Raw genomic sequence first — 23,430 nt, 5'->3', positions numbered from 1 at the left:
ATGGGGGGATGGGGTGCACGTCAGTCTTAGTGACCGCATTGAGACCCCGGTAGTCCACAAAGAACTAGAGTTTGGGTGTGGCACCAGGAGCAGCAGCCTTTGGGACCAAGACCACAGGGCTGGCCCAAGGCCTACAAGAAAACTCAATTATCTCTAGGGTCAACATCTTGGATACTTCATCTTTGATGCTAGCCCTGACCTTATCAGTCACACTGTATACCTTCTGTTTAACAAGTAGACTGTCCCCAGTGTCCACATCATGTGTACACAAGTGTGTGACCCCTGGGATCAAGGAGAACAAGCAGGGAAACTGACTTAACACCTGAGACAGTCCCTCTGTTGTTCTGAGGTCAGGAAGGTGGAGAGGTTTACTCCCTCCACAGCCCATTGTTCTCTCCACCAGACAGGAGGTCAGGAAGAGGTTCAATCTCTTCCTTCACCCCGACATCTGTTTCTAGGAGTATGGACAATTCAGTCCATTCAAAGTGTGGCTTGTGGTGGTTCACATGTAGGACCATCAAGGGGTTCCTGTGAGTCCGTAGGTCCACCAGATTGGTGACTTCGATCTTGTGCTCCACCACCTCAAATGACCTAGTCCACTTGTCCTGTAGCGCCCTAGTCTCCACTGATGCCATCACCCACACTTGTTGTCCAGGCTGTAACTCAACCACAGTGGCATTCTGGTCATACCGCCTTTTCATGACTTCGTGGCTTGCTTCTAGGTTCTCTTGTGTGAGAGCTCTGAAGCGAGCAGTATGGTTTCTAAAAGCCAGCATGTAACTGAATACATCCTGGGGAGGTTCACTGAGAGCTTTCTCTAAGCCCCTCTTCACCAGACTCAAAGGTCCCCTGACAGGGTGGCTATACAATAAGTCAAAATGACTAAATCCAAGCCCTTTTTGAGGCACCTCCCTGTAGGCGAACAGAATGCATGGCGAGAGGACGTCCCACGTATGTCTCAAGGGCTCAAACAGGCCCATAATCATGCCTTTCAAGGTGCAGTTGAACCTTTCAAGCAGACCATTGCTTTGGGGCTGCAAGGAGTGGTGAACTTATATGTTGTCCCACACTCCTGCCACAGAGACTTCATATAAGTAGATATGAAGTCAGTGACCCTATTAGATACCCCTTCCTTGGAGAATAACATGCAGAAAAAAAACCCTATCAATGCACGTCCCACCACAGGGGAGGCGATTGACCTCAGCAAAATGGCTTCTGGGTACTGGTTGGTATGGTCCACCAAGACTAGGATAAACCTGTTGCCCATGGCTGTCTTGGGATCCAGAGGCCCCACAATGTCAATATCAACCCTTTCAAAGGGGTACTAACCAATGGAAAGAGTTGGAGGGGAGCCTTGCATTTCCCCCACTCTTGCCACTTGCCTAGCAATTCTGGCAAGACCTACAATGTGCATCTGAGTGCCTGTGCATCTGTGGCCAATGAACATGAGTGACAAGCCTGTCAAAGGTCTTGTCTTGCCCCAGCTGTCCAGCGAAAGGCACATCATGAGGCAGACCCAGTAGGAAGGCTCTGAAGCACTGGGGTACCACCAGCACACGGGCTGACCCACGCTCAACAACCTTTGGCTCACTATACAGGAGGACGTCCCCCCAATAGATCAGGTGAGATCCTGACTCATTGCCAGCTGTCTGGTCTGCAGCCTGCTGCCGCAAACCCTCCAGAGTAGGGCATACTCTCTGTGCTTTACAGATCATCACCCTGGTGGGTCCACCTTCCTGCTGCCATTGTGACAGCTCAGAGCCCTCCTCCAGCTCAGCCACCTGTTTCCCTGTAGGCTCCTGAGCGTCACCCTCAGGCTCAGCCTCCTCCTGGACCGTGGGAACTTCTGGGTCCGGTTTCCTGCACACCTTGCCCTTCATCCTACTGGCGGACCATTGGTCCACTATTTCAGGCTCCAGAGGCTTCTGACCACCCTGGTGGCCTGCCATTGACCATGTAGACACACATACCCACCCAGGCAGACCCAATATCTCCAAGTGTGCCCTGTGCCCCACCTCCTTCCAAGAAGCATACTCCAGGTCATTGCCAAGCAAACAATCCACAGGCATGGTTGGACTCACAGCTACTTCCAAGGAACCTGAGACCCCCACATTCAAAAGGAACCTGCACCACTTTGCACAGGCACTCTGAGTTGTCCACTGCAACTACTTGGTGAAGTACACGGGGATCTATCTGCTCCTCAGACACCACTTGACTCCTCACTGTAGTCACACTGGCTCCTGTGTCTCTCAGAGCCTCCTCTCCCCCTGTCCATTGATGGTAACCCACTGCCTGTACTTTTTAGTGTTCTCAGGCCCAAGGGTTCTCTAGACCATCTCACTATCCCCTATTAGGACAAGCATCATCTCAGCTGGTTCCCACCCAGCTGGAACCAACTCCTCCCCAAGCTCTACAGTGGCCAAACCCTGTGACTGAGCACAAGTTGGTGCCAATGTACCCTTGGGACATTTTGGGTCTTGAGGGGACACCCCTCCACAGGTTTCCCTTTGGAGAACAATGGTTTCTTCTCACTGGGGGCCTGGGAATCCTTGCCCTGGGAGCTAGGTTGGGGCCCTTTAGAGTACTCCCCTTATTTACCCTTACCCCCCTTTCTTCTGAGAGGGACCCTGCCCACCCATGGCACAGTCTCCCCCATACCTCTTCTCGACCCTGGTGCTCTCCCAATGGTCAGCTTCCTGTGCAAGCTTCTTGGGACCAGTCAGCTTGTTGTCCATCAGGTGCTAGCACAGCTCTGGGAAACAAAGACTATACAAATGCTTCCAAGCAATCAAATTGTACAGCCCCTCAAATGTTGTTACCTTACTGTTCTTCACCCAACCACCCAGTGACCTGCAAAAGGAATGTACACACTCCAACCATGGTTGTGACTCTTTCTTTTTGTAGGATCTAAACTTGTCCTTATATTGCTCAGGGGTCAGACCATATCTTGTGATTAGGGTAACCTTCATTGTGGTGGAGGTAAATCCCTGAAGATCCCCTAAGGATGTCAGAGTGTCCATCCCCTCTATCTCAAAGTGCTTCCACAGATCCAAACCCCCAATGTGCCTCAGGGACCAGGTTCATATGGAGAGCAGGTGCATAATCCTTGAACCACAAGTATATGTCATCCTCTCTCTTATAATCCTTCACTAAGTCTTTAGAAATGTGTACCCTTCTCTTAGGCTGCACTGAAGTACTGCTGCCACCTTCCCTACTGGACTGGATCCTCTGATCCAGCTCCCTCAAGCTGAGCTTGTGAGCCAGCAGTAACTTTTTCTCTTCAATGCCCAGTCTCCTCTCTTCCATCTCCCTTTGCATCCTAAACTTCTCTATTTCCAACTGGTGAGCCCTCTCTGCCTGTCTGTCCTGTAACTCTTCACGAGTCAGACCCTTAGATGACACACTGCTCCTGCCCTGGAGACCCTCCCCCAGTTATAACAGGTCTACCCCACTACACCATTGTGTATAGACTGCACCTTCTCATCCTCCTCCTCTGTGTGCCCCCTAGCCTCCTTGTCGGTCACCCAGAATGTCAGTGCCTTTTGCAGCTCCTCTTTCCTGGTGGAGCTCTTAATAGGACAAGATCCTTACAGAACTGTTTCAACTGAGCGACTGTGTAACTGTTTAGTTTCCCTAACTCAAAAACAGCTCCGGCTGGTGCATCTCCAGATTGGGACATGATGGCAAATCAAAAGTGCAAAGTTCCAAGGCAGGAAAAAAGTTCCCAATGAAAAGTCCAAGATTAAATTAAAAAGATCACCAAAAATATGGAAGCAAGAGAACGTCAAAAAAGAGCAAAAGCATAACAAGTAGTATGTGGTTACATAGTGGTCTGCACTGAAAGCAAAAGTGTACACTTAATCACTGTATGTAAAGTACAAACACAAGTCCAATCCTCACCACTAATCACCAATGTTAGAAATGGGGTCTTTGGTTGGCAGTGAGGTTATCCCCTGTCCAAGCAAGGACCCTCACTCTAGTCAGGGCAAAGGAGAAACACAGCTGGTTAACCCCCACTCTCCCCCCTTGGTAGCTTGGCAGGAGCAAGCAAACTTAACTCATAAGCAATGTTTTAAAGTATTTGTACCAACACACAGTAATACAGTAAAAACACTACAACATGGACTTCACACCGGTTTAGGAAAATAGGGAATATTCATCTAAATCAAACAAAACCAAAATGACAAAAATCCAACATACACAAGGTAAAATATGAATTTTCAAAAAAGTAAGATTCTTACTCCATAAAAAACAATGGAAACAATGATTTTGCACAAAGTACCTGGTTAGCATAAAAAATAAAGCTGCACAGATGAGCGTGCATCGGAAAAGACAGCGATGCATCGATTCCTTCCTCACAAGGAAGGCCGTGTGTTGTTTATTTTCCGTTCGGCGATGCATCATGTTTCTCCCTTGTAAGAGAGCGATGTGTTCTGGACAGGGCACCTCAGATCCACACAGAGTCGGGTTCACTTTGACGCCCAGGGACGATGCATGGAAAATCCTGTTGCATGGTGTTAGAAAACCGCACTGCATGGCGTTTGCGTCGTTATCAGCAGCTGCAAGCGGATGTTGCGGATCGTTTCTCCAGCTGTGATGCGTCAATCTACCAACTGCGAGCATCGATTTTAGCTGCGGCGTGTCATTTATCAGCCACGTTGCAGATGGTGCATTGTAAATTTCCCTGCACGGCGTTCTGTGGGTAGATTTTCAGATCTTGCCTGCCAACTTTACCTTTCAAGGGCCCAGGGACTGGATAGGTCACCACTTACCAGGGTAGGAGTCTCAGCAGAGAGTCCAGATGTTAGCAGAAGAAGCCTTTGATGGCCCTGAGACTTCAAAACAGGAGGCAAGCTCAGTTCAAGCCCTTTGAGATTCTTCACAAGCAGGAATATACCACAAAGTCCAGTCTTTGTCCCCTTTCAGAGGCAGAAACAGCAACTGCAGGATAGCCCAGCCAAGCACAGTCATGGCAGGGGCAGCACTCCTCCTCACCTCATCTCCCTGGCAGAGGTTCCTCTTGGTTCCAGAAGTGACCTAATTCTCAGGCGTTTTGGGTCCAATACATATGCCCCTTTCTGCCTTTGAAGTAGGCCAACCTCAGAGGAAAGTCTCTGTTGTTCACAAGATCGTGCCTTACCCAAGCCATGCCACAGACACACACTGGGGGGTTGGAGACTGCATTGTGAGAGGGCAGGCTCAGCCCATTCAGTTATAAGTGACCACTCCTCCCTCCACCAAAGATGGCTCATCAGGATATGCAGGCTACACCCCAGCTCCTTTTGCCCCACTGTTGAGGTGGGATTCAGAAACAGCTCAACTGTCAAACTGAGCCAGACAGGCAATCCACACACAGGCAGAGTCACAGAATGGTTTAAACAAGAAAATGCCTACTTTCTAAAAGTGCCATTTTCAAACTAACAATCTAAAAACCAACTTCACTAAAAGATGTATTTTTAAATTGTGAGTTAAGAGACCCCAAACTCCAAATCTGCATCTGCTCTCAAAGGGAATCTGCACGTTACAGTTATTTGAAGGCAGCCCCCATGTTAACCTATGAAAGAGATAGACCTTGCAACAGTGAAGACTGAATGTTTTCAGTATTTCACTGTTAGGACATGTAACACACATCAGTACATGTCCCACCTTTAACATACACTGCACCCTGCCCAGGGGACTACCTAGGGCCTACCTTAGGAATGCCTTACATGTATGAAAAGGGTAGATTTAGGCCTGACAAGTGGGTACACTTGCCAAGTCAGATTAGCAGTTTAATACTGCACCTACAGACACTGCAGTGGCAGGTCTGAGCCCTGTTTACAGGGCTACTAATGTGAGTGCACAACCAGTGCTACAGGTCCACTAGTAGCATTTGATTTACCACCTCTGGGCACCTCAAGTGCACTTTACTAGGGACTTACTAGTAAATCAAATGTGCAATCATGGATAAGCTAATTAAACACACATTTTATATAGGAGCACTTGCACTTTAGCACTCGTTAGCAGCCGTAAAGTGCCCAGAGTATCAGAAAACAGCAAACACAGAGTCCAGCACACATCAGCAACCTGGGAAGCAGAGGCAAAAAGTTAAGGGAGACAACGCCAAGGATTCTAAGTCTAACATGTACCTTCTATTGATTCTTGTTATTCACCTTCTCTCTTGACAGTTTTTTTCCCTAAGCGGATGGAAATATTTGCAATGTGGCTTATCAGCATAATTTCAGGCCGGTCGCATAAAAAGTGAAATGAAAAGTGTCAGAAAGGATGCAAGGTGATGGTAGTGTAACGGAAATTTCACCTGGGCCTAATTATTTACCTACGTCATCCAATCACTGGAGATTGGCTCAAAGCACAATGAAGATGAAACCCAAAAAAAGTGTAAGTTTTTCAAATGGCAGAGGGTTAGCTGTCAAGCATACTACTACTCTCTAAGATAACATACACGAAAAGCAGGAAAGAAACTGTCTTTAACTACATAGTTCTAAAGATATGAGGTGATTGGTAGTGCAATCAGGTAGTATCATTTAAGATGACAACCACCAGTAAAACTGTACTTTCCAGTACAGCATAATTTCCACTCTAAATTTGGATTCCTAGGCATTCTCCTATGTTATAAACGCACCAGTTACTCAACCTGTACAGTACATGTATTTTATTATTGTGTTTCACCATTTTACTTCCGCTGTTAAGTTTAGTATAATCTATGAGTTTTGATGAATAGTTTTGTGAACTGAAGCAAAGGCATGATTCTGATGTCAATTCTTAATACTTAGTGCTACTTAGTAAAAGATAAACCTTGGTTTCACTGGGTTTATAATGATTTTGTTTGCTACCCACATCAGACGTCCTTTCTGTTTTGAAGAATGTTTGATGTCTATGTGGGCATGTCATCTACTGGCACAGACAATATCATTAGTCTTTGCTTTATGGTATATCTGGGGTAGCTGATGTACAGTGTCATCTGTTGCCTTTTGGAGAAATCTTCCTTATCAATGTTTTCAAAGCTGTGAACATGTGTGTAGGAAGTTGGCTCTGTATGTACTATTTCAAAGTAAGAAATAGCATGCACAGAGTCCAAGGGTTCCCCTTAAAGGTAAGATAGTGGCAAAAAGAGATACTTTTTATGCTCTATTTTGTGGTAGTGTGGTCGAGCAGTCAGCTTATCAGAGGGTAGTGTTAAGCATTTGTTGTACACACACAGGCAATAAATGAGGAACACACACTCAAAGACAATTCCAGGCCAATAGGTTTTTATATAGAAAAATATATTTTCTTAGTTTATTTTAAGAACCACAGGTTCAAGATTTACACACAATACTTTAACTGAAAGGTATTTCACTCAGGTATCTTAGGAACTTTGAATCAACACAATAGCATGTACAGTTTTGGCAAAAATGGCAATAAGCTATTTTAAAATTGGACACTGCAAAATTCAACAGTTCCTGGGGGAGGTAAGTATTTGTTCGTTTTTCAGGTAAGTAAAGCACTTGCAGGGTTCAAAGTTGGGTCCAAGGTAGCCCAACATTGGGGGTTCAGGGCAACCCCAAAGTTACCACACCACCAGCTCAGGGCCAGTCAGGTGCAGAGGTCATAGTGTTGCCCAAAATGCATAGGCTCCAATGGAGATAGGGGTGCCCCGGTTCTAGTCTGCCAGCAGGTAGGTACCCGCGACTTCGGAGGGTAGACCAGGGGGATTTTGTACGGAACCGGGGGGACACAAGTCATCAAAAAAAGTACACCCTCAGTGGCACTGGGGCGGCCGGGTGCAGAGTGCAAACAGGCGTCGGGTTTGTAATAGGTTTCAATGGGAGACCCAAGGGTCTCTTCAGCGATGCAGGGAGGCAAGGGGGGGGGGCTCCTCGGGGTAGCCACCACCTGGGCCAGGGAGAGGGCCACCTGGGGGTCGCTCCTGCACTGGAGGTCAGATCCTTCATGTCCTGGGGGCTGCGGGTGCAGTGTGTTTCCCAGGCGTCGGGTTCTTTGAAGCAGGCAGTCGCGGTCAGGGGAAACCACTGGATTGCCTCTGCAGGCGTTGCTGGGGGGGCCCAGAGGGGTCAACTCTGGCTACTCAAAGGGTCGCAGTCACCGGGGAGTCCTCCCTGTAGTGTTGGTTCTCCGCAGGTCGAGCCGGGGGCGTCGGGTGCAGAGTGGAAAGTCTCACGCTTCCGGTGGGAAACGTGTGGTCTTTAAAAGTTGCTTCTTTGTTGCAAAGTTGCAGTCTTTGTGGAACAGGGCCGCTTACCTCGGGAGTTCTTGGTCCTTTTAGATGCAGGGCAGACCTCTGAGGCTTCAGAGGTCGCTGGACCCTGGGGGACGCGTCGCTGTTCCAGTTTTTCTCGAAGTGGGGAGACAGGCCGGTAGGGCTGGGGCCAAAGCAGTTGGTGTCTCCGTCTTCTCTGCAGGGCTTCAGGTCAGCAGTCCTTCTTCGTCTTCAGGTTGCAGGAATCTGTCTTGCTTGGTTCTGGGGGGCCCTAAATACTCAATTTAGGGGTGTGTTTAGGTCTGGGGGTTAACAGCCAATGGCTACTAGCCCTGAAGGGTGGCTACACCCTCTTTGTGCCTCCTCCCTGAGGGGAGGGGGACACATCCCTAATCCTATTGGGGGAATCCTCCATCTGCAAGATGGAGGATTTCTAAAAGTCAGAGTCACCTCAGCTCAGGACACCTTAGGAGTTGTCCTGACTGGCCAGTGACTCCTCCTTGTTTTTCTCATTATCTCCTCCGGCCTTGCTGCCAAAAGTGGGGCCTTGGCCGGAGGGGGCGGACATCTCCACTAGCTGGGATGCCCTGTGGCGCTGAAACAAAGGGGGTGAGCCTTTGAGGCTCACTGCCAGGTGTTACAGTTCCTGCAGGGGGAGGTGAGAAGCACCTCCACCCAGTACAGGCTTTGTTACTAGCCATAGAGTGACAAAGGCACTCACCCCATGTGGCCAGCAACATGTCTGGTGTGTGGCAGGCTGGCAAAACTAGTCAGCCCACACTGGAAGTTGGGTATGTTTTCAGGGGGCATCTCTAAGATGCTCTCTGGGTGTATTTCACAATAAAATGTACACTGGCATCAGTGTGCATATATTGTGCTGAGAAGTTTGATACCAAACTTCCCAGTTTTCAGTGTAGCCATTATGGTGCAGTGGAGTTCGTGTTTGACAGACTCCCAGACCATATACTCTTATGGCTACCCTGCACTTACAATGTCTAAGGTTTTGCTTAGACACTGTAGGGGCATAGTGCTCATGCACCTATGCCCTCACCTGTGGTATAGTGCACCCTGCCTTAGGGCTGTTAGGCCTGCTAGAGGGGTGACATATCTATGCCATAGGCAGTGTGAGGTTGGCATGGCACCCTGAGGGGAGTGCCATGTCGACTTAGTAATTTTCTCCACACCAGCACACACAAGCTGGCAAGCAGTGTGTCTGTGCTGAGTGAGGGGTCCCCAGGGTGGCATAAGACATGCTGCAGCCCTTAGAGACCTTCCCTGGCATCAGGGCCCTTGGTTACAAAGGGACTTGCCAATTTTGGAGGCAAAGGTACAGGTTAGGGAAAGAACACTGATGCTGGGGCCTGGTTAGCAGGCCTCAGCACACTTTCAAATCATAAATTGGCATCAGCAAAGGCAAAAAGTCAGGGGGTAACCATGCCAAGGAGGCTTTTCCTTACAATGTGTTTTGCCAAGTCCATTCGATTTAGCGACTATGGTATTTTCAGTGTGCATTTTTTGATGAGCCATAAAGGAAAATTTCATTTTGATGTCACATTTTTTATCCTCCCTCCATTTTCTCGTAAGCAATGCAAGTGTTGTACATATGGAATGCTTAGGTTTCTGTATCTCTACTGAGCCAGAGTGGCTGGAATTCACGTTCCTTCATTTCCTGTCCCTTGCCTGATGAGACCAGAAGTTTGAGTTAGGCGATACATAGTGAGACATTTTAGAGGCTATTCCCAAATCCCTTACTTGCAAATTCCCTGTCACAATAGAATGCTTGGTCACTGCTTTGCATCTGAGAACTTCCAAGTGATATAACAGCCATTCGTTCACAGTTCCTTACATATGTGTTGAAAACTGCCAATAATATTCAAATAATAAGTTTAATCACAACAGAAAAACTGAGCATTCTAGTTAGAGAAAATAAAACATGTTCATGATGTTGTGAAAACATTTCTGAAATTGCGTAAAACCTTGTGTATAGTACTGAGGAGTCTCTGATCAGAGAGCTGAGACCCATTAACTTTTTGAAAACATGTAGAGTCTCCCAACATGTAAATTATGCAATGACTGTGGATATTGAATGATCACCCAAAAAAAAAAAAAACATAGAAGCCCATCGAACGATAGTAGGGGCTGTCCTGAATGCCCATGGGAGATGATCATTAGGGTGGACTCAATTTAGAAAGAATTTCTTGCGAGACACTCACATTGGATCAACACACAAGGAATGCAAAGAGTCATCCTAGCTTGATGAGGAATTAAGCACATTCTGTTCAGTTTTGTTAATTGGGAATTTATGTTCTTGTCCAAATGGTTGATTTGAATATGATAAAAGTGCGAAAAGCAGACTATGAATAAATAGCAAATTAAAGTTGCATGATTTAGCACATATTTGGGGTCTCCAATATTGAAATAATCTCTATTGTTGAACAGTACAAACAGCACAAATCCATCCCTATATAGAACCCCTGTTGTAAATATGAGTGAGATGCCCAGGTTGACAAAGGGTTATACAGACTTCTCCCATTTCCATACAGAACCTGGTCCCCTCAGTGGCTCATCTCTGGAGTTGAACCTCGCAGAACAGAGTAGCCATTTTGGGGCTAGGGCTTAGACAAAAGAAAGTATCAGGTGGGTGTATTTCTATTAAAGCCAAATTAGCATTCAAGTCTTGACAAAACCATTAGCAAAAGTTCACTGCACTGAAAATAAATTACAAAAAAGAATTACTTTCGAAATACAACACAATTATATTATGAAGTATTACATTTGTAATGAATGAGTGTGGTTTTCTGATAAAAACAGTCCCTCATACGTTACAATATAAACACTCCATAGGAGCTGGAATGATACACAAAATAGCAAGCCAAATGCATTTACCAAGAAAAATAATCTAGCAACAGATGCCTCTTTATGCGGTTATTGTAAAAGACGGAAACGTTAATGGCTCCATAAAACGTCTTTGGCCATACGTAAAAATGAGGTTTTCTGAACAGAGACCGAGCGGGTTGCATGTGATCCAGTGGCCCCATGTGAATTCCAGCATTCAATCTGCTACGGAGTGATGATGGGAGGCTTTGTCGTGGTAATCAGTTCAAGTAACTCGATGCCGTATTACACCTGATAGGACGATTTTCGATATTTCTTTCAGACACAGATGCCGCCGTGACACACCTCATCCCACCCATGTTTTCAGAAAGGAAATGCATTTTATAATAGTGCAAATGTGGCGCGAGCCTGCAAGGGCGGCTGCGGCTCTTTATCTTCATATTACTGCAGCAATGTTCAGGGACAGGAGGTCTCTTCTTGACACCCGAGAAGAGCTCTTTATACTTGTGACAAGATGAGAAGTGTGCACGCTAGGTCTCACTTTGCTAAAGTCACGCCGGCCGCACATTATGTTGATAGATGTGGGGACGGAAGTGCGATGAAATAACAGTAATAAAAGGCAGTTTGACATGTTTGAATTCTGAGTGATGTAATTATGTATTACACAGCACGTAGGCTACGGCCAGTGGCTCTTTCTGCACCAGGCAGAGTCTGGTGTACATCCTTGCTCTGACCCTCTTTAGCTGCCTATTGAAATATTCATGAGAATGTCGGCACAGCTCTGATGAAGTTCGCGTTTACGATATGTTGCTCCAAGAGGTAATGCTCGGAATTGAAGTAGAAGCCCTTAATAAAGCGACTATTATTTTTTTCTTTTTAGAATTTCATTTCACAGGTTGTAATCCCTATCTGTTGTTTTATGTGTAGTCAGTCTTGAGGGCCCCATCACGAACTATGGTGCTAGTGCAGATCAGACCAGAAACATGCGCCTGCTTTTCAGCCAGTTCACTGATTAAAGCGCCTAGACTTTACACGGAAATTACCCGAGTTGGCGCATAAGTCATATGCAGATGGTAAAGGGCTGTATTATGATGGGTTTCTGGCGCAGAGCCAAGCACACTAAACTGAACTAATGCAACCCAATATTTCCCGAGTTTGTCCTTTATTTTCGATAACAATGGAGAAGTGAGAAAAGTTTGCTTGTTTCAGATTTTGAGCTGTGCTTTCTGATAGTAAGGCATTAACTCTGAGAAATATTGGGTTGAAGAAGTCAAGTTCAAGTTTATATTGACATATCGAAATATAAACTCTCATTGTCAAGCATAAACTTTATCAGCAAAACAGTTGGAAAAGAATACAATAAATTTTTTGATAATATAAAAATATACATTATAAATAGAATATATAAAACAGTCATTGTGACCAGTTATTGATTCCTCTAATTGATGATACAGGCAGTTCTAGGAATCTATAACAATTGAACCCACAATAATAAAATGAGATGAATTGTATTATTGTGGGTTCAATTGTTATAGATTCCTAATACTGACTGTATCATGAATTATAGGAATCAATAACTGGTCATAATCGCTGTTTTATATATTCTATTTATAATGTATATTTTTATATTATCTAAAATCTCCAATCAATAGGTAAAAAAGGATCTAGAACTACAGCAGCATAAATAGGGGACTTTCAGGTTCTGGCTAAACCAATATCCATGTTCAAAAAAGCGCAATAGTAGACCATCTGGCAGTGCCATCTGTACCAAGAGCCTTAAGTGCTCTGAGGCAGATAAACCAAGCAGCCAAAAAATACTTAAAAATGGCAAATACTATCACCGTTGATGGGTCACTTTTGTAAAGCCTATAGGCATTAACACGGTCATAAAGGAACAGGATTTTACATAAGGGGACAATCCACTTTCTCCTTGGAACTATGTATTTGGGGCAGAAGAAAAAAAAAGTGTTCAATTGTTACCTCGCCTACCAAACATAGTTTGCATAGTTTTTTCACCAAGCCCATTCAGCAGCCATCAGGCAGTGCAGGAATCCAGAGGTAAAGTACCTATACCTAAACTGTGGAAACAAAGAGCGGGCAGGTATCAAATCCATAAAGGGTTCAGCTAATGGTTCCTGCTTAACAAGCAGGAATTCATTTGTCAAACGACCAATTGTGCTCATCTGAAAATCTTGAGTATTAACCCTCTCCGAAAATTTCTGCTCACCAAGTGGAGCTGCTGGGTTGAAGAAGTCACTTTAAGCCATGTAGCACATAAACCAGGCACACGTCAATGTGCTGCGCCATAAAATCCCATCATGATGATACGCCCTCAGCAGCACATATAGAGTATGGTATGAAATAGTTCCTCTGTGCAAAGCAGCATAGATGAAAATAATAACACTTCGGATGCTGCACAAGAAAACCAATGAGGAGGCTGCCACCATTGGCCAGACACATAGACTTACCTTACACCTATCGACAGACAGGCCATTCATATGGGTTATGAAAATTCAGTCAGAAAGATGCTTTATTAACTTTCATGCTGTCATTAGTCTTAGAATGACAATCTAAGCAACATTACACCATCAAACTATTCTGATTCCACCTCTGGGAGCTATGTTAGACTTTGAAATACTGAAGCATGCAGTTCTCAGGTTTACATTTCTTTTTGCAGTAGACTGTGCATTTATGCTACCCAGCAGCCATGTAGGTATTCTGTTAAGCCCTTTGAGATTCTCACACAACGCATCTGTCACAAGAGTGTCCCATTGTGGGTTGATGTTGCGGTGCGTGCACATCTTCCCTTGAATTCAATTATAATACAATGGAATGCCTAACGTGGGAATTAAAATTAGGTAACCTAGCCTGCCTTAGGTAAATTCATGCAAAGAAGAAATGATGTGCTACGAGGTTTGAAACTTGATTTCTTGCCCTGTTCTATTGATGCTCAGGTTGAGTGGTCAAGTCTATAATTTACTGTACTACAGTCTTCTGTTGTCATAGGGACCAATGTCTATTGGCAGTAAATGAAAACCAAGAAGAAAACCTATCTGGGTGTGTACTCATTGCTAACCCCATCTATGGAGACGAAGCCTCTTGTGCTTGATGTGCATGAGTTAAGAACATAACTCTCAATCCATACTGGAGCCAAAAGCAATTAATTTCAAATCCAGGCATCTAACAATGCTCACAAGGCAGTTACCAGAATCTCACGGAAGTCAACAATATCCCTTACTTGCCCACGTCAGCTGTCCCCATTCGCATACGATGACATTGCTGTAGCCCTTCAAACCACCCCCAAGGTAGCCATGAAGAACATGAGCTCCTTGGTTACTGTATAATAGTGTATCTGAAGCAATACACCCATCTCAGGCAGACATGTGACCACAGTGGTATGATGTCAGTCATGAACAGCCAGCATATACTCATGCAGAGGCTACTATTTCACTGGCACTTCTGGAGTTATCCGATGGTCAGTAGCTTCCTTTCCTCTGCTATATTAATGAACTGTAGCTGGACAAGGAATGTGCAGGGCACTGAACCTGGGAATGAAGAGTTCATCAAGATGACAAACACTGGTCACAACTTATGTTTATTCTAGGAACCCATAACCCGCTCAACAGCCTGCCACATGTCACTGTCCCCACAGGAAGCAGTCAAGACTGATGCATGGGCTCCCGTACTGTTGGGCCTGCCCCAGTTCCTGTGTGGTTATTGTCTGCCATCACATTCAGCACAGCACAGCCAGCCATCCGTGACTGAAGCACTGGCTTCCACACTGCAGTGGTGTGTGTGATCTGCCAAAAAGCAATACAACATCTTTCTTTGCATATATTACTAATTACAAAGCAACAAAATACAATATCAGCTACTATGGTGGTGTTGCCGACCTCATGCATCACCTCATCATGCCATGGAGTCACCTCTAAGACAAACTCCTCTGGCCTGGGGATACTGCCAGTGAAGAGAAAATTCTCCATACCTCATTAGTGACAGATCCAACATCAAAATGGAGTGATCCAAAATGTGAATGAGAATTGCAAAAAGTAATTGCTGGGGGGTGGGGTGACGGTTGTCCCTCTCTCCAGGGTTTTTGTGCATATTAATTTCATAAGATCTAACTGCCAACTAACGCTGCCTCTGTCAGATCTTATGACATCGTGGATGTATGAATGAGGTGTTCTTCAAATTTACAGCCGTGGCTTATGAGGGTAAAGTACTAGGGCCTTGATTATTCTGTAGTTTGCTAATACAAGTATACTCCAGCATTCTAAGCCACGAGGTAAGGATGGACGTTATCTTACATCCTGTTCAGTTATTGACAGTGGTGCATGCTATGGACTCCAGAGAAACTAAGGACAATGACATTGAAAGGAGATTTAGCCACAAACAAAACTGACTGTTGTTACCGTAAATCATAAGAAATCTCTTACTTCACGCATCGAAGAATGCATCAAAATGAATTTTCTTTGACTGCAACATAGTTGAAATGTTCGATTCTGGGTGTACATTAAAAAGGGCAATTTTGCAGTAAGTTCTGTGTTTACTTACCTGGCATGTAGACATTATTTTCCAAATAGGGATTTGAAACATACTTCGGGAGAAACAAAGAACAAGAGCAATATATTGTCCTGTTGTCCTGCGATCTAAAATGTTTACATTTTTAATGAATATAAAGCACAATGGAGATACTTATAAATGTGTAGGCACAAATACATTGTTTTTTAACTGTGAATCTCAACCATTTGATTGACTTTTGAAGAACAACTTTATAAAATCTCGAGTGAACTGTTTTATCAATTCGCATGATTCCACATAGAAACAGTCAATTGTAGACTTGCATAATACTCTATAAAAGAGTTTTCTGTTTCTTATTAAACCTGAGAAGTCATTGATATATGTGTTTCAACACTTGCATAAAACAATCTTAAAATTCAATGCTTAATTGTATGCTTAATTGGGAACTGTAACCTCTTTGTTTTCTTTTTTCTGCTTACCCCTGCAGGAAGTTGAGGTTTGTATTCAATTTCTGATTTTCTAAATCATTTAGTTTGTTATGTGAAGTTAAACGTTTCTGATCCCAACACTTACTTGACTCCATCCCACATTCTGAGAGTGTGTGATATTTTCCTCTTTTCAGAAGGAACGATCATGCACAAAGGCATGCATTATCACTTCTCCATGATGAAAAACATATCAGTATTCTATCCCACAGCGCCATTTGCTCTATTAGTCTCACATCGGCTTAAAAAAATGTAACATCCAGTCTATGTCCTTGCACAAGAGCTATCACCACACTTCTTCATTTTACAAGTCCTTCTACAGACCACCCTTCCATGGGCATCAATTCACTGAAATGCCAGAGGTAGCAGAAGTGACATCACACACCCTTTTCCCTCCACTCTCTCACACACACCCCCATACACACACACACACACACACATTCACACTTACATAGACTCTCACACATAAACACACTCACACCGCCAAGCAGGTACACAACATACATTTAAAAGCGTTTTTTACTTACCTCAGCTGCCATGGAAATGCATATTCCAGCTAATTGCACTCCATTTTTATTACACTAATAGTAAATTATATTTTATTGTTCATTAATATTGTAATTAATTGACATAAAACAAATAGTGGAGCCCCCAGTGACATCAATATGGACCAGCAGCCACTGTGTTCCTGGCACTGAATTTGACACGTCCGAGGCCAGGGGTCGCAAAGACAGTGCCAGGAGTTGCAAGGGGCAAGCCAAGGGTCGCATTTTTCTGTGGCTGTAATAGATGCAAGCTTTATAACAACTTTTGGTCTTCTCTGTAAATTTTTATTTGATCATTAACACATGGGTTTTAGTCCACCATTTGTTGTGATTTAAGTTTCTGAAAGAACAATGCATAAACTATTGTTGAGAGCAAGTCAGTTCATTCCAGTTGCATCTTTGAACTGTGTTGTGTCTAATGTGTCCTTTTACTTTCAATGTGTAAGTTGCATTAAATTGCTTTATTTTGTATTGTGCTGTTGTATGCTGTGACTTTGCAGACTACAACATAAGACACCTGACTTCAATATGCTAATGTCCTTAACAGCTGAGCTAGAAAACGGTGATCTCTTAGATGCTGCTGGTAGTTTTATACTATGTATGGTCACTGGGAAGTTGTTCCACACACTAGCAGACTGATAAGGGAAAGACCTGCCTTCTAGTCATTACTTCTTGAGTCTGGGGAAGAGCAATGTGTTAGAACTGGAAAACAGACTCCACTTAAGGAAAAACAGACTCCACTTAAGGACATAATGCCGAGCCTTCTGCTAAGAAATACATAGTAATACTTTATTTTGCGTAGCGTTCATAGCACGGTGGTGCACTGTAATTAGGGTGCTACTTTACCTGTTCTTGTTTTTTGCTGAAAATGTATAATATAATATCAAAGTCACATATTCCACTGCTAATCACATCCAAGATTACTTGTCTGCTGGTATCTTGGAATTTGTCAGCTGGGAAATCCAGTATGGTTTCTTGCCTCTCCAGTGTATCCAATGTAATTCTCCCTATAATCAGACTTTTTTTTCCAAACTAAACAAAAGCTTTAACCACTGCCAATTAATGCTGATTAAATAAATGCAAAATAAAATAAATATTGTTTTTTCTGTATTGACAAGAGCACATCCTCCCAAATAATGCCAGGTGTAATGGTTACACTGGATTTACAGCCTTGACTATCTGTTTTATTATTTATAACATCTATATGCAAGAGAAGGAAAAGTATAATAATAAGTCAAAAGTAAGTGCTTCTTCCGCTCAAACTAATGTGCGTGTTCTTTCCTTCAGGACGATTACTTCCGCACATGGAGTCCGGGTAAACCCTTTGATCAAGGTAAGCCAGACACACATTTGAAATTGTCTTTGATTTAAAGCTGAACAATAGTTTCTGTTGTTACTGTTCAAACACACAAACTGCTACTTGAACAAGAGAGAAACTACAATCTATTTGATGTCGCTCTTCAACATAAAGGTACATCTCTACCTATTATTCAGGTACCGCACAGCTACTCTATTCAAGTTACATATACGACAATCCTCAGTTCTGGTGGCATTTCTACATAGTGTGATCACTTTTATTGGTTTGGATCTCACCAGATCTGTTTTAGGCCAACCAATCTCGAGGCGCTAAACCTGTCTATCACTTTCTGCTCATCGTCAGTGTAATAAAGCTCGAAAGAGACACTTTAGCAGATATAAGTCAAAAATTCACTAAGTTTAGTTTCACCAAGCGCCTCATCCATAGATGTGCTGCTTACAAGCCTTCTTTGGCATGTTCTCTCTGCATGTCCTGTTCTAAGTAACTCTTCTTCCTAAAGTTACATCTCTGCCTCAGATGGAGGTTCCAAATGACGTCAGGAAGCACAGTGAAACAAGTTTGGTCCTGCCATGAGTACGCCAAAAATAATATTTTAATAAAAAAAGAAAGGTGTTCTTCTTATTGTAGAATATCACAAAATCAACCACAAACATATAAGGCTACAAAAATATTGTAGAATGATTTTGTAGGTCAACATTTTGTGAAGGTAAGAAGTACATATAAGTATGGATGTACTATTGTTAGCTCTTTAACCACTGATATACGGGACACTATAGTTAGGCTCACATATTAAATGCACAAAACCATAGAAATTCACCTGTTAGAGTTAGTATAAGTAACTATAACTAACGCCCCCGCCATGAACAACGTTTTCATAAAAAATTTAACTTCAAATTTTACATTGATATTAAGAATGATGTTATCAAAGATGTCATGAGTGCTGTAATTTGTGGTGTAATTAGCAGCGCATGGCAGGTTGCAAGTTATAGCTACCTCAGGGCACAAGTTATAGTTACGTGAGATAACGTTGGCTATAACAAGTGAATTTCTATGGTTTTGTAAGTTTAAAAGATGAGCCTAACTACAGCATCCTTGTAACCTTTGGTTTTTGATAGAATTTCTATTGTGTTTTTAATTCTATTTCCAAACTATAATTTCCCTGTAACCTTCCGTTCTTTTCAGTGAATTTTGATGGTTTCTTTAACGTAAAGTAATTTTCATTACTATACTGTTAGAAATGGGGTTTTTGGTTGGCAGTCAGGTTACCCCCTGTCCAAGCAAAAGCCCTCACTCTAGTCAGGGTAAGTCACACACAATCCAAGATTATCCTGTGCCCACCCTCTGGTAGCTTGGCACGAGCAGTCAGGCTTAACTTAGAAGGCAATGTGTAAAGTATTTGTGCAATAAATCATACAATACCACCAAATAGCACCACAAAAATACATCACACAGTGTTTAGAAAAATATATAATATTTATCAGGATAATTGTAGGTCAAAAAGAATAACGTTGCAATGGAAAATTGTAGAAATATCACAGGGAAGTGATATAAAGGCGGTCATTCTGACCTTGGTGGGCGGCGGAGGCCGCCCGCCAAAGTCCCGCCGTCAGGTTACCGTTCCGCGGTCGAAAGACCGCGGCGGTAATTCTGACTTTCCCGCTGGGCTGGCGGGCGGTCGCCTTCAGACCGCCCGCCAGCCCCGCGGGAAAGAGGCTTCCACGATGAAGCCGGCTCGGAATCGAGCCGGCGGAGTGGAAGCTGTGCGACGGGTGCAGTTGCACCCGTCGCGTATTTCACTGTCTGCGCAGCAGACAGTGAAATACATGTAGGGGCCCTCTTACGGGGGCCCCTGCAATGCCCATGCCAGTGGCATGGGCACTGCAGGGGCCCCCAGGGGCCCCGCGACCCCCCCTACCGCCATCCGGATCCCGGCGGTCGGACCGCCGGGATCTGGATGGCGGTAGGGGGGGTCGGAATCCCCGCGGCGGTGCAGCAAGCTGCGCCGCTGTGGAGGATTCAATGGGGCGGCGGTACACTGGCTTTACCGCCGCGGTCGGAATCCCCATTGGAGCACCGCCGGCCTGTCGGCGGTGCTCCCGCGGTCCTCCGCCCTGGCGGTCTTTGACCGCCATGGTCAGAATGACCGCCAAAGTGTCTTAAGTCTTTAGAATATAAACAAAGTCTCTTTTAAGCACAAAGTACCTGGTTTCTGGTGGAAAATCTCCTCAGAGGGCCACAAAAGAAGAGGTGCGTGGAAAACGGGTGTGTGCGTCGATTTCTCCCCAGCACACACGGACTTGCGTCGTTATTTTCCACGCGGGGAAGTCGGGCGTCGTTTTCCGGCGCGCGGACAGTCTCTTTCTGTGGATCGCGGGGATTACCAGATGTCCCGGGTCTGTGCGTGGATTTTCCTGCTTGTTCTCCGGCTGCGCGTCGGTCTGCGGGGCTGCGCGTCGAAATTACGATCTCACGGCAGGCGTCGCGTTGATTTCTCCTCTAGACTTCGATCTGCGGGGCTGCGCGTTGAAATTACGATCTCACGGCAGGCGTCGCGTCGATTTCTCCTCTAGAGGTCGGGCGGCATTGTCCTTGCGAGGCCGTGCGTCGGATCTTCGATCGTCCCAAGAGCGTCGCGTCGATCAGCGTCGGAGTGCGGCGTTTTCCTCGCCGCGAAACAAGCTGTGCGTCGAAGTTTTCGGCGCACGGAGCATCCAAGTAAAAGAGAGAAGTCTTTTTGGTCCTGAGACTTCAGGGAACAGGAGGCAAGCTCTATCCAAGCCCTTGGAGAGCACTTTCACAGCCAGACAAGAGTTCAGCAAGGCAGCAGGGCAACAGCAAGGCAGCAGTCCTTTGTAGAAAGCAGACAGGTGAGTCCTTTGAGCAGCCAGGCAGTTCTTCTTGGCAGGATGTAGTTTCTGGTTCAGGTTTCTTCTCCAGCAAGTGTCTGATGAGGTAGGGCAGAGGCCCTGTTTTATACCCAAATGTGCCTTTGAAGTGGGGGAGACTTCAAAGAGTGGCTAAGAAGTGCACCAGGTCCCCTTTCAGTTCAATCCTGTCTGCCAGGGTCCCAGTAGGGGGTGTGGCAGTCCTTTGTGTGAGAGCAGGCCCTCCACCCTCCCAGCCCAGGAAGACCCATTCAAAATGCAGATGTATGCAAGTGAGGCTGAGTACCCTGTGTTTGGGGTGTGTCTGAGTGAATGCACAAGGAGCTGTCAACCAAGCCCAGCCAGACGTGGATTGTAAGGCACAGAAGGATTTAAGTGCAAAGAAATGCTCACTTTCTAAAAGTGGCATTTCTAGAATAGTAATATTAAATCCGACTTCACGAGTCAGCAGGACTTTGTATTACCATTCTGGCCATACTAAATATGACACTCCTGCTCCTTTCAGATCAGCAGCTGCCACTTCAACAGTGTATGAGGGCAGCCCCAATGTTAGCCTACGAAGGGAGCAGGCCTCACAGTAGTGTAAAAACGAATTTAGGAGTTTTACACTACCAGGACATATAACTACACAGGTACATGTCCTGCCTTTTACCCACACAGCACCCTGCTCTAGGGGTTACCTAGGGCACACATTAAGGGTGACTTATATGTAGAAAAAGGGGAGTTCTAGGCTTGGCAAGTAGCTTTAAATGCCAAGTCGAGGTGGCAGTGAAACTGCACACAGAGGCCTTGCAATGGCAGGCCTGAGACAAGGAAAAAGGGGCTACTTAAGTGGGAGGCACAACCAGTGCTGCAGGCCCACTAGTAGCATTTAACTTACCAGCCCTATGCACATGAAGTGCACTTTACTAGGGACTTATAAGTAAATTAATAGTCTAATTAGGTATGATTCAAGGTTACCATGTTTTAAGGGAGAGAGCATATGCACTTTAGCACTGGGTAGCAGTGGTAAAGTGCGCAAAGTCTAAAAACCAGCCAAAACAGTGTCCAAAAAGTGGAGGGAGGCAGGCAAAAAGTTAGGGGTGACTACCCTAAGGCTGTCAGGTCTAACATATACGTTAATCCAACCACCGCCACACACAGCCTTTGGCCATGCAGGGCAGCAGTTGGCTGCACTTTGGGAAACCCTTGTTGCGGATGGCATAAGGCCGTGTGCAGCATGGTGTTTGTCGCAGAGCCTGACCACAGGCCAAGTCCTTTGCCAAACACTATAACCACCCAAATGCATGGCAGTAGTTGGCCACAGGGCCTACCTAGCCTTGTGGCCAGGCACTGCGGCCAACCCCTGTAACATCCCAACCCCACGCTGTGCATGGCCTTCAGCCATGTGCAGCAGGGGTTGACCTCAGGGCCTGATAAACACCGAACCCTGTAAACACCCAACCCGTTGACTGTTTGTAGCAGGCCAGATGCTGCAGCCAGCCCCCCCTAACCACTTAACTCCATGCTGCACACTGGCTTTAGTCATGCACAGTAGGAGTGCACCACAGCCTGTCTCACTGGGTATGAGAATAGGTGCAACAGGGTGTATCAGGGTGTGAGAGTGGCTATGAGGGTGCCCGTGAGAGTGCGAGCGTCAGTGTCTTAGTGGGTCTGTGAGTGGGTGCTTCAATGTCTGTAAGGGTAAGTGAGGGCGTGAGTGATGGTTTCAGTGGGTCAGTGAGTGGGTGAGAGTCTGAGTGGGTCTGTGAGTGGGTGCGTGAGTGTCTGAATGATTCTGGGAGTGGGTGCATGAGGGTCTGAGTGCAGCTGTGAGTGGGTGCACAAGGGTCTGAGTGGGACTGTGAGTGGGTGCGTGAGTGTCTGAGTGGGTCTGTGAGTGGGTGTGTAAGGGTCTGAGTAAGTGTGTGAGTGGAAGAAAGAGAATGAAAGAGAGTGAGAGCGAGAGAGATAGGGAGTTCTTTAGACTGTGATGATTGGTGTACTTAGAATGAGATATTTCTGGACAAATTGAGAAGAAAATTGCTTTTGTCAATTAAAAATAGTGAGATCCCCTTTCAGTATGAACCTTAAACTTCTGAAGTTTAAAAGCGATTAGAGAAGGAAGATGACCAGGGATACATCTGGGGTAGAGCCCTTGATTCATAATGAAGGTAGGTGACCTTAACCTTTTGGCCATAAGTGACTCCTTACTGTGATGCTTCTAGAGATACCTATGACACTCAACTCTCACGTGTGATTCGAAAGAAACGTGAATGTTCCATCACTAGAGAGGTTAAACAGTCAAAATACTAGTAAATAAACAAACACACTGCCAAGCGATACCAATATTTGAACCTTTAGCCTTCTGAGTGACAGCACAAGACCTTGATCATTAGGTCAGAAGTGACTATGTTCTGCTTTGCCTCCAAACCTAACCATAACATTCGTACCAAACATGCTGCCGGTGTAGCACTTTGACTTTATTGCATGGAAAGCCCATTGCAATGACAATCTCTCGCTCTCTCGCATATTTGTGTGTAGGGAAACAGATGAAAACTCTGCTTTCTGACAGCTGGACCTGTTTCACAGCTCCCACTGTCAGAAAGAGGACTGTTCGCTTTTGCTTGGTGGGAGCTGTTAGCTTCCATCAAGCAAAAGC

At 45.1% G+C, this 23,430-nt stretch overlaps 1 protein-coding gene across 1 annotated transcript in view; it reads left to right on the top strand.

Moving 5' to 3' along the window:
• Positions 1–23,430, top strand: part of SPOCK3 (SPARC (osteonectin), cwcv and kazal like domains proteoglycan 3) — a 1,200,438-nt gene that overhangs the window by 324,736 nt on the left and 852,272 nt on the right. The window contains exon 2 of the mRNA XM_069243980.1: positions 17,874–17,919. Coding sequence (XP_069100081.1) covers positions 17,874–17,919 — 46 coding nt within the window. The remainder of the gene's footprint in view (positions 1–17,873; positions 17,920–23,430) is intronic.

Source organism: Pleurodeles waltl, chromosome 1_2 (genome assembly GCF_031143425.1).
Source record: "Pleurodeles waltl isolate 20211129_DDA chromosome 1_2, aPleWal1.hap1.20221129, whole genome shotgun sequence".
Lineage (NCBI taxonomy): Eukaryota > Metazoa > Chordata > Amphibia > Caudata > Salamandridae > Pleurodeles > Pleurodeles waltl.
The sequence above is the reverse complement of the archived record's forward strand: the minus strand, read 5'-3'. Positions and strand labels throughout refer to the sequence as shown.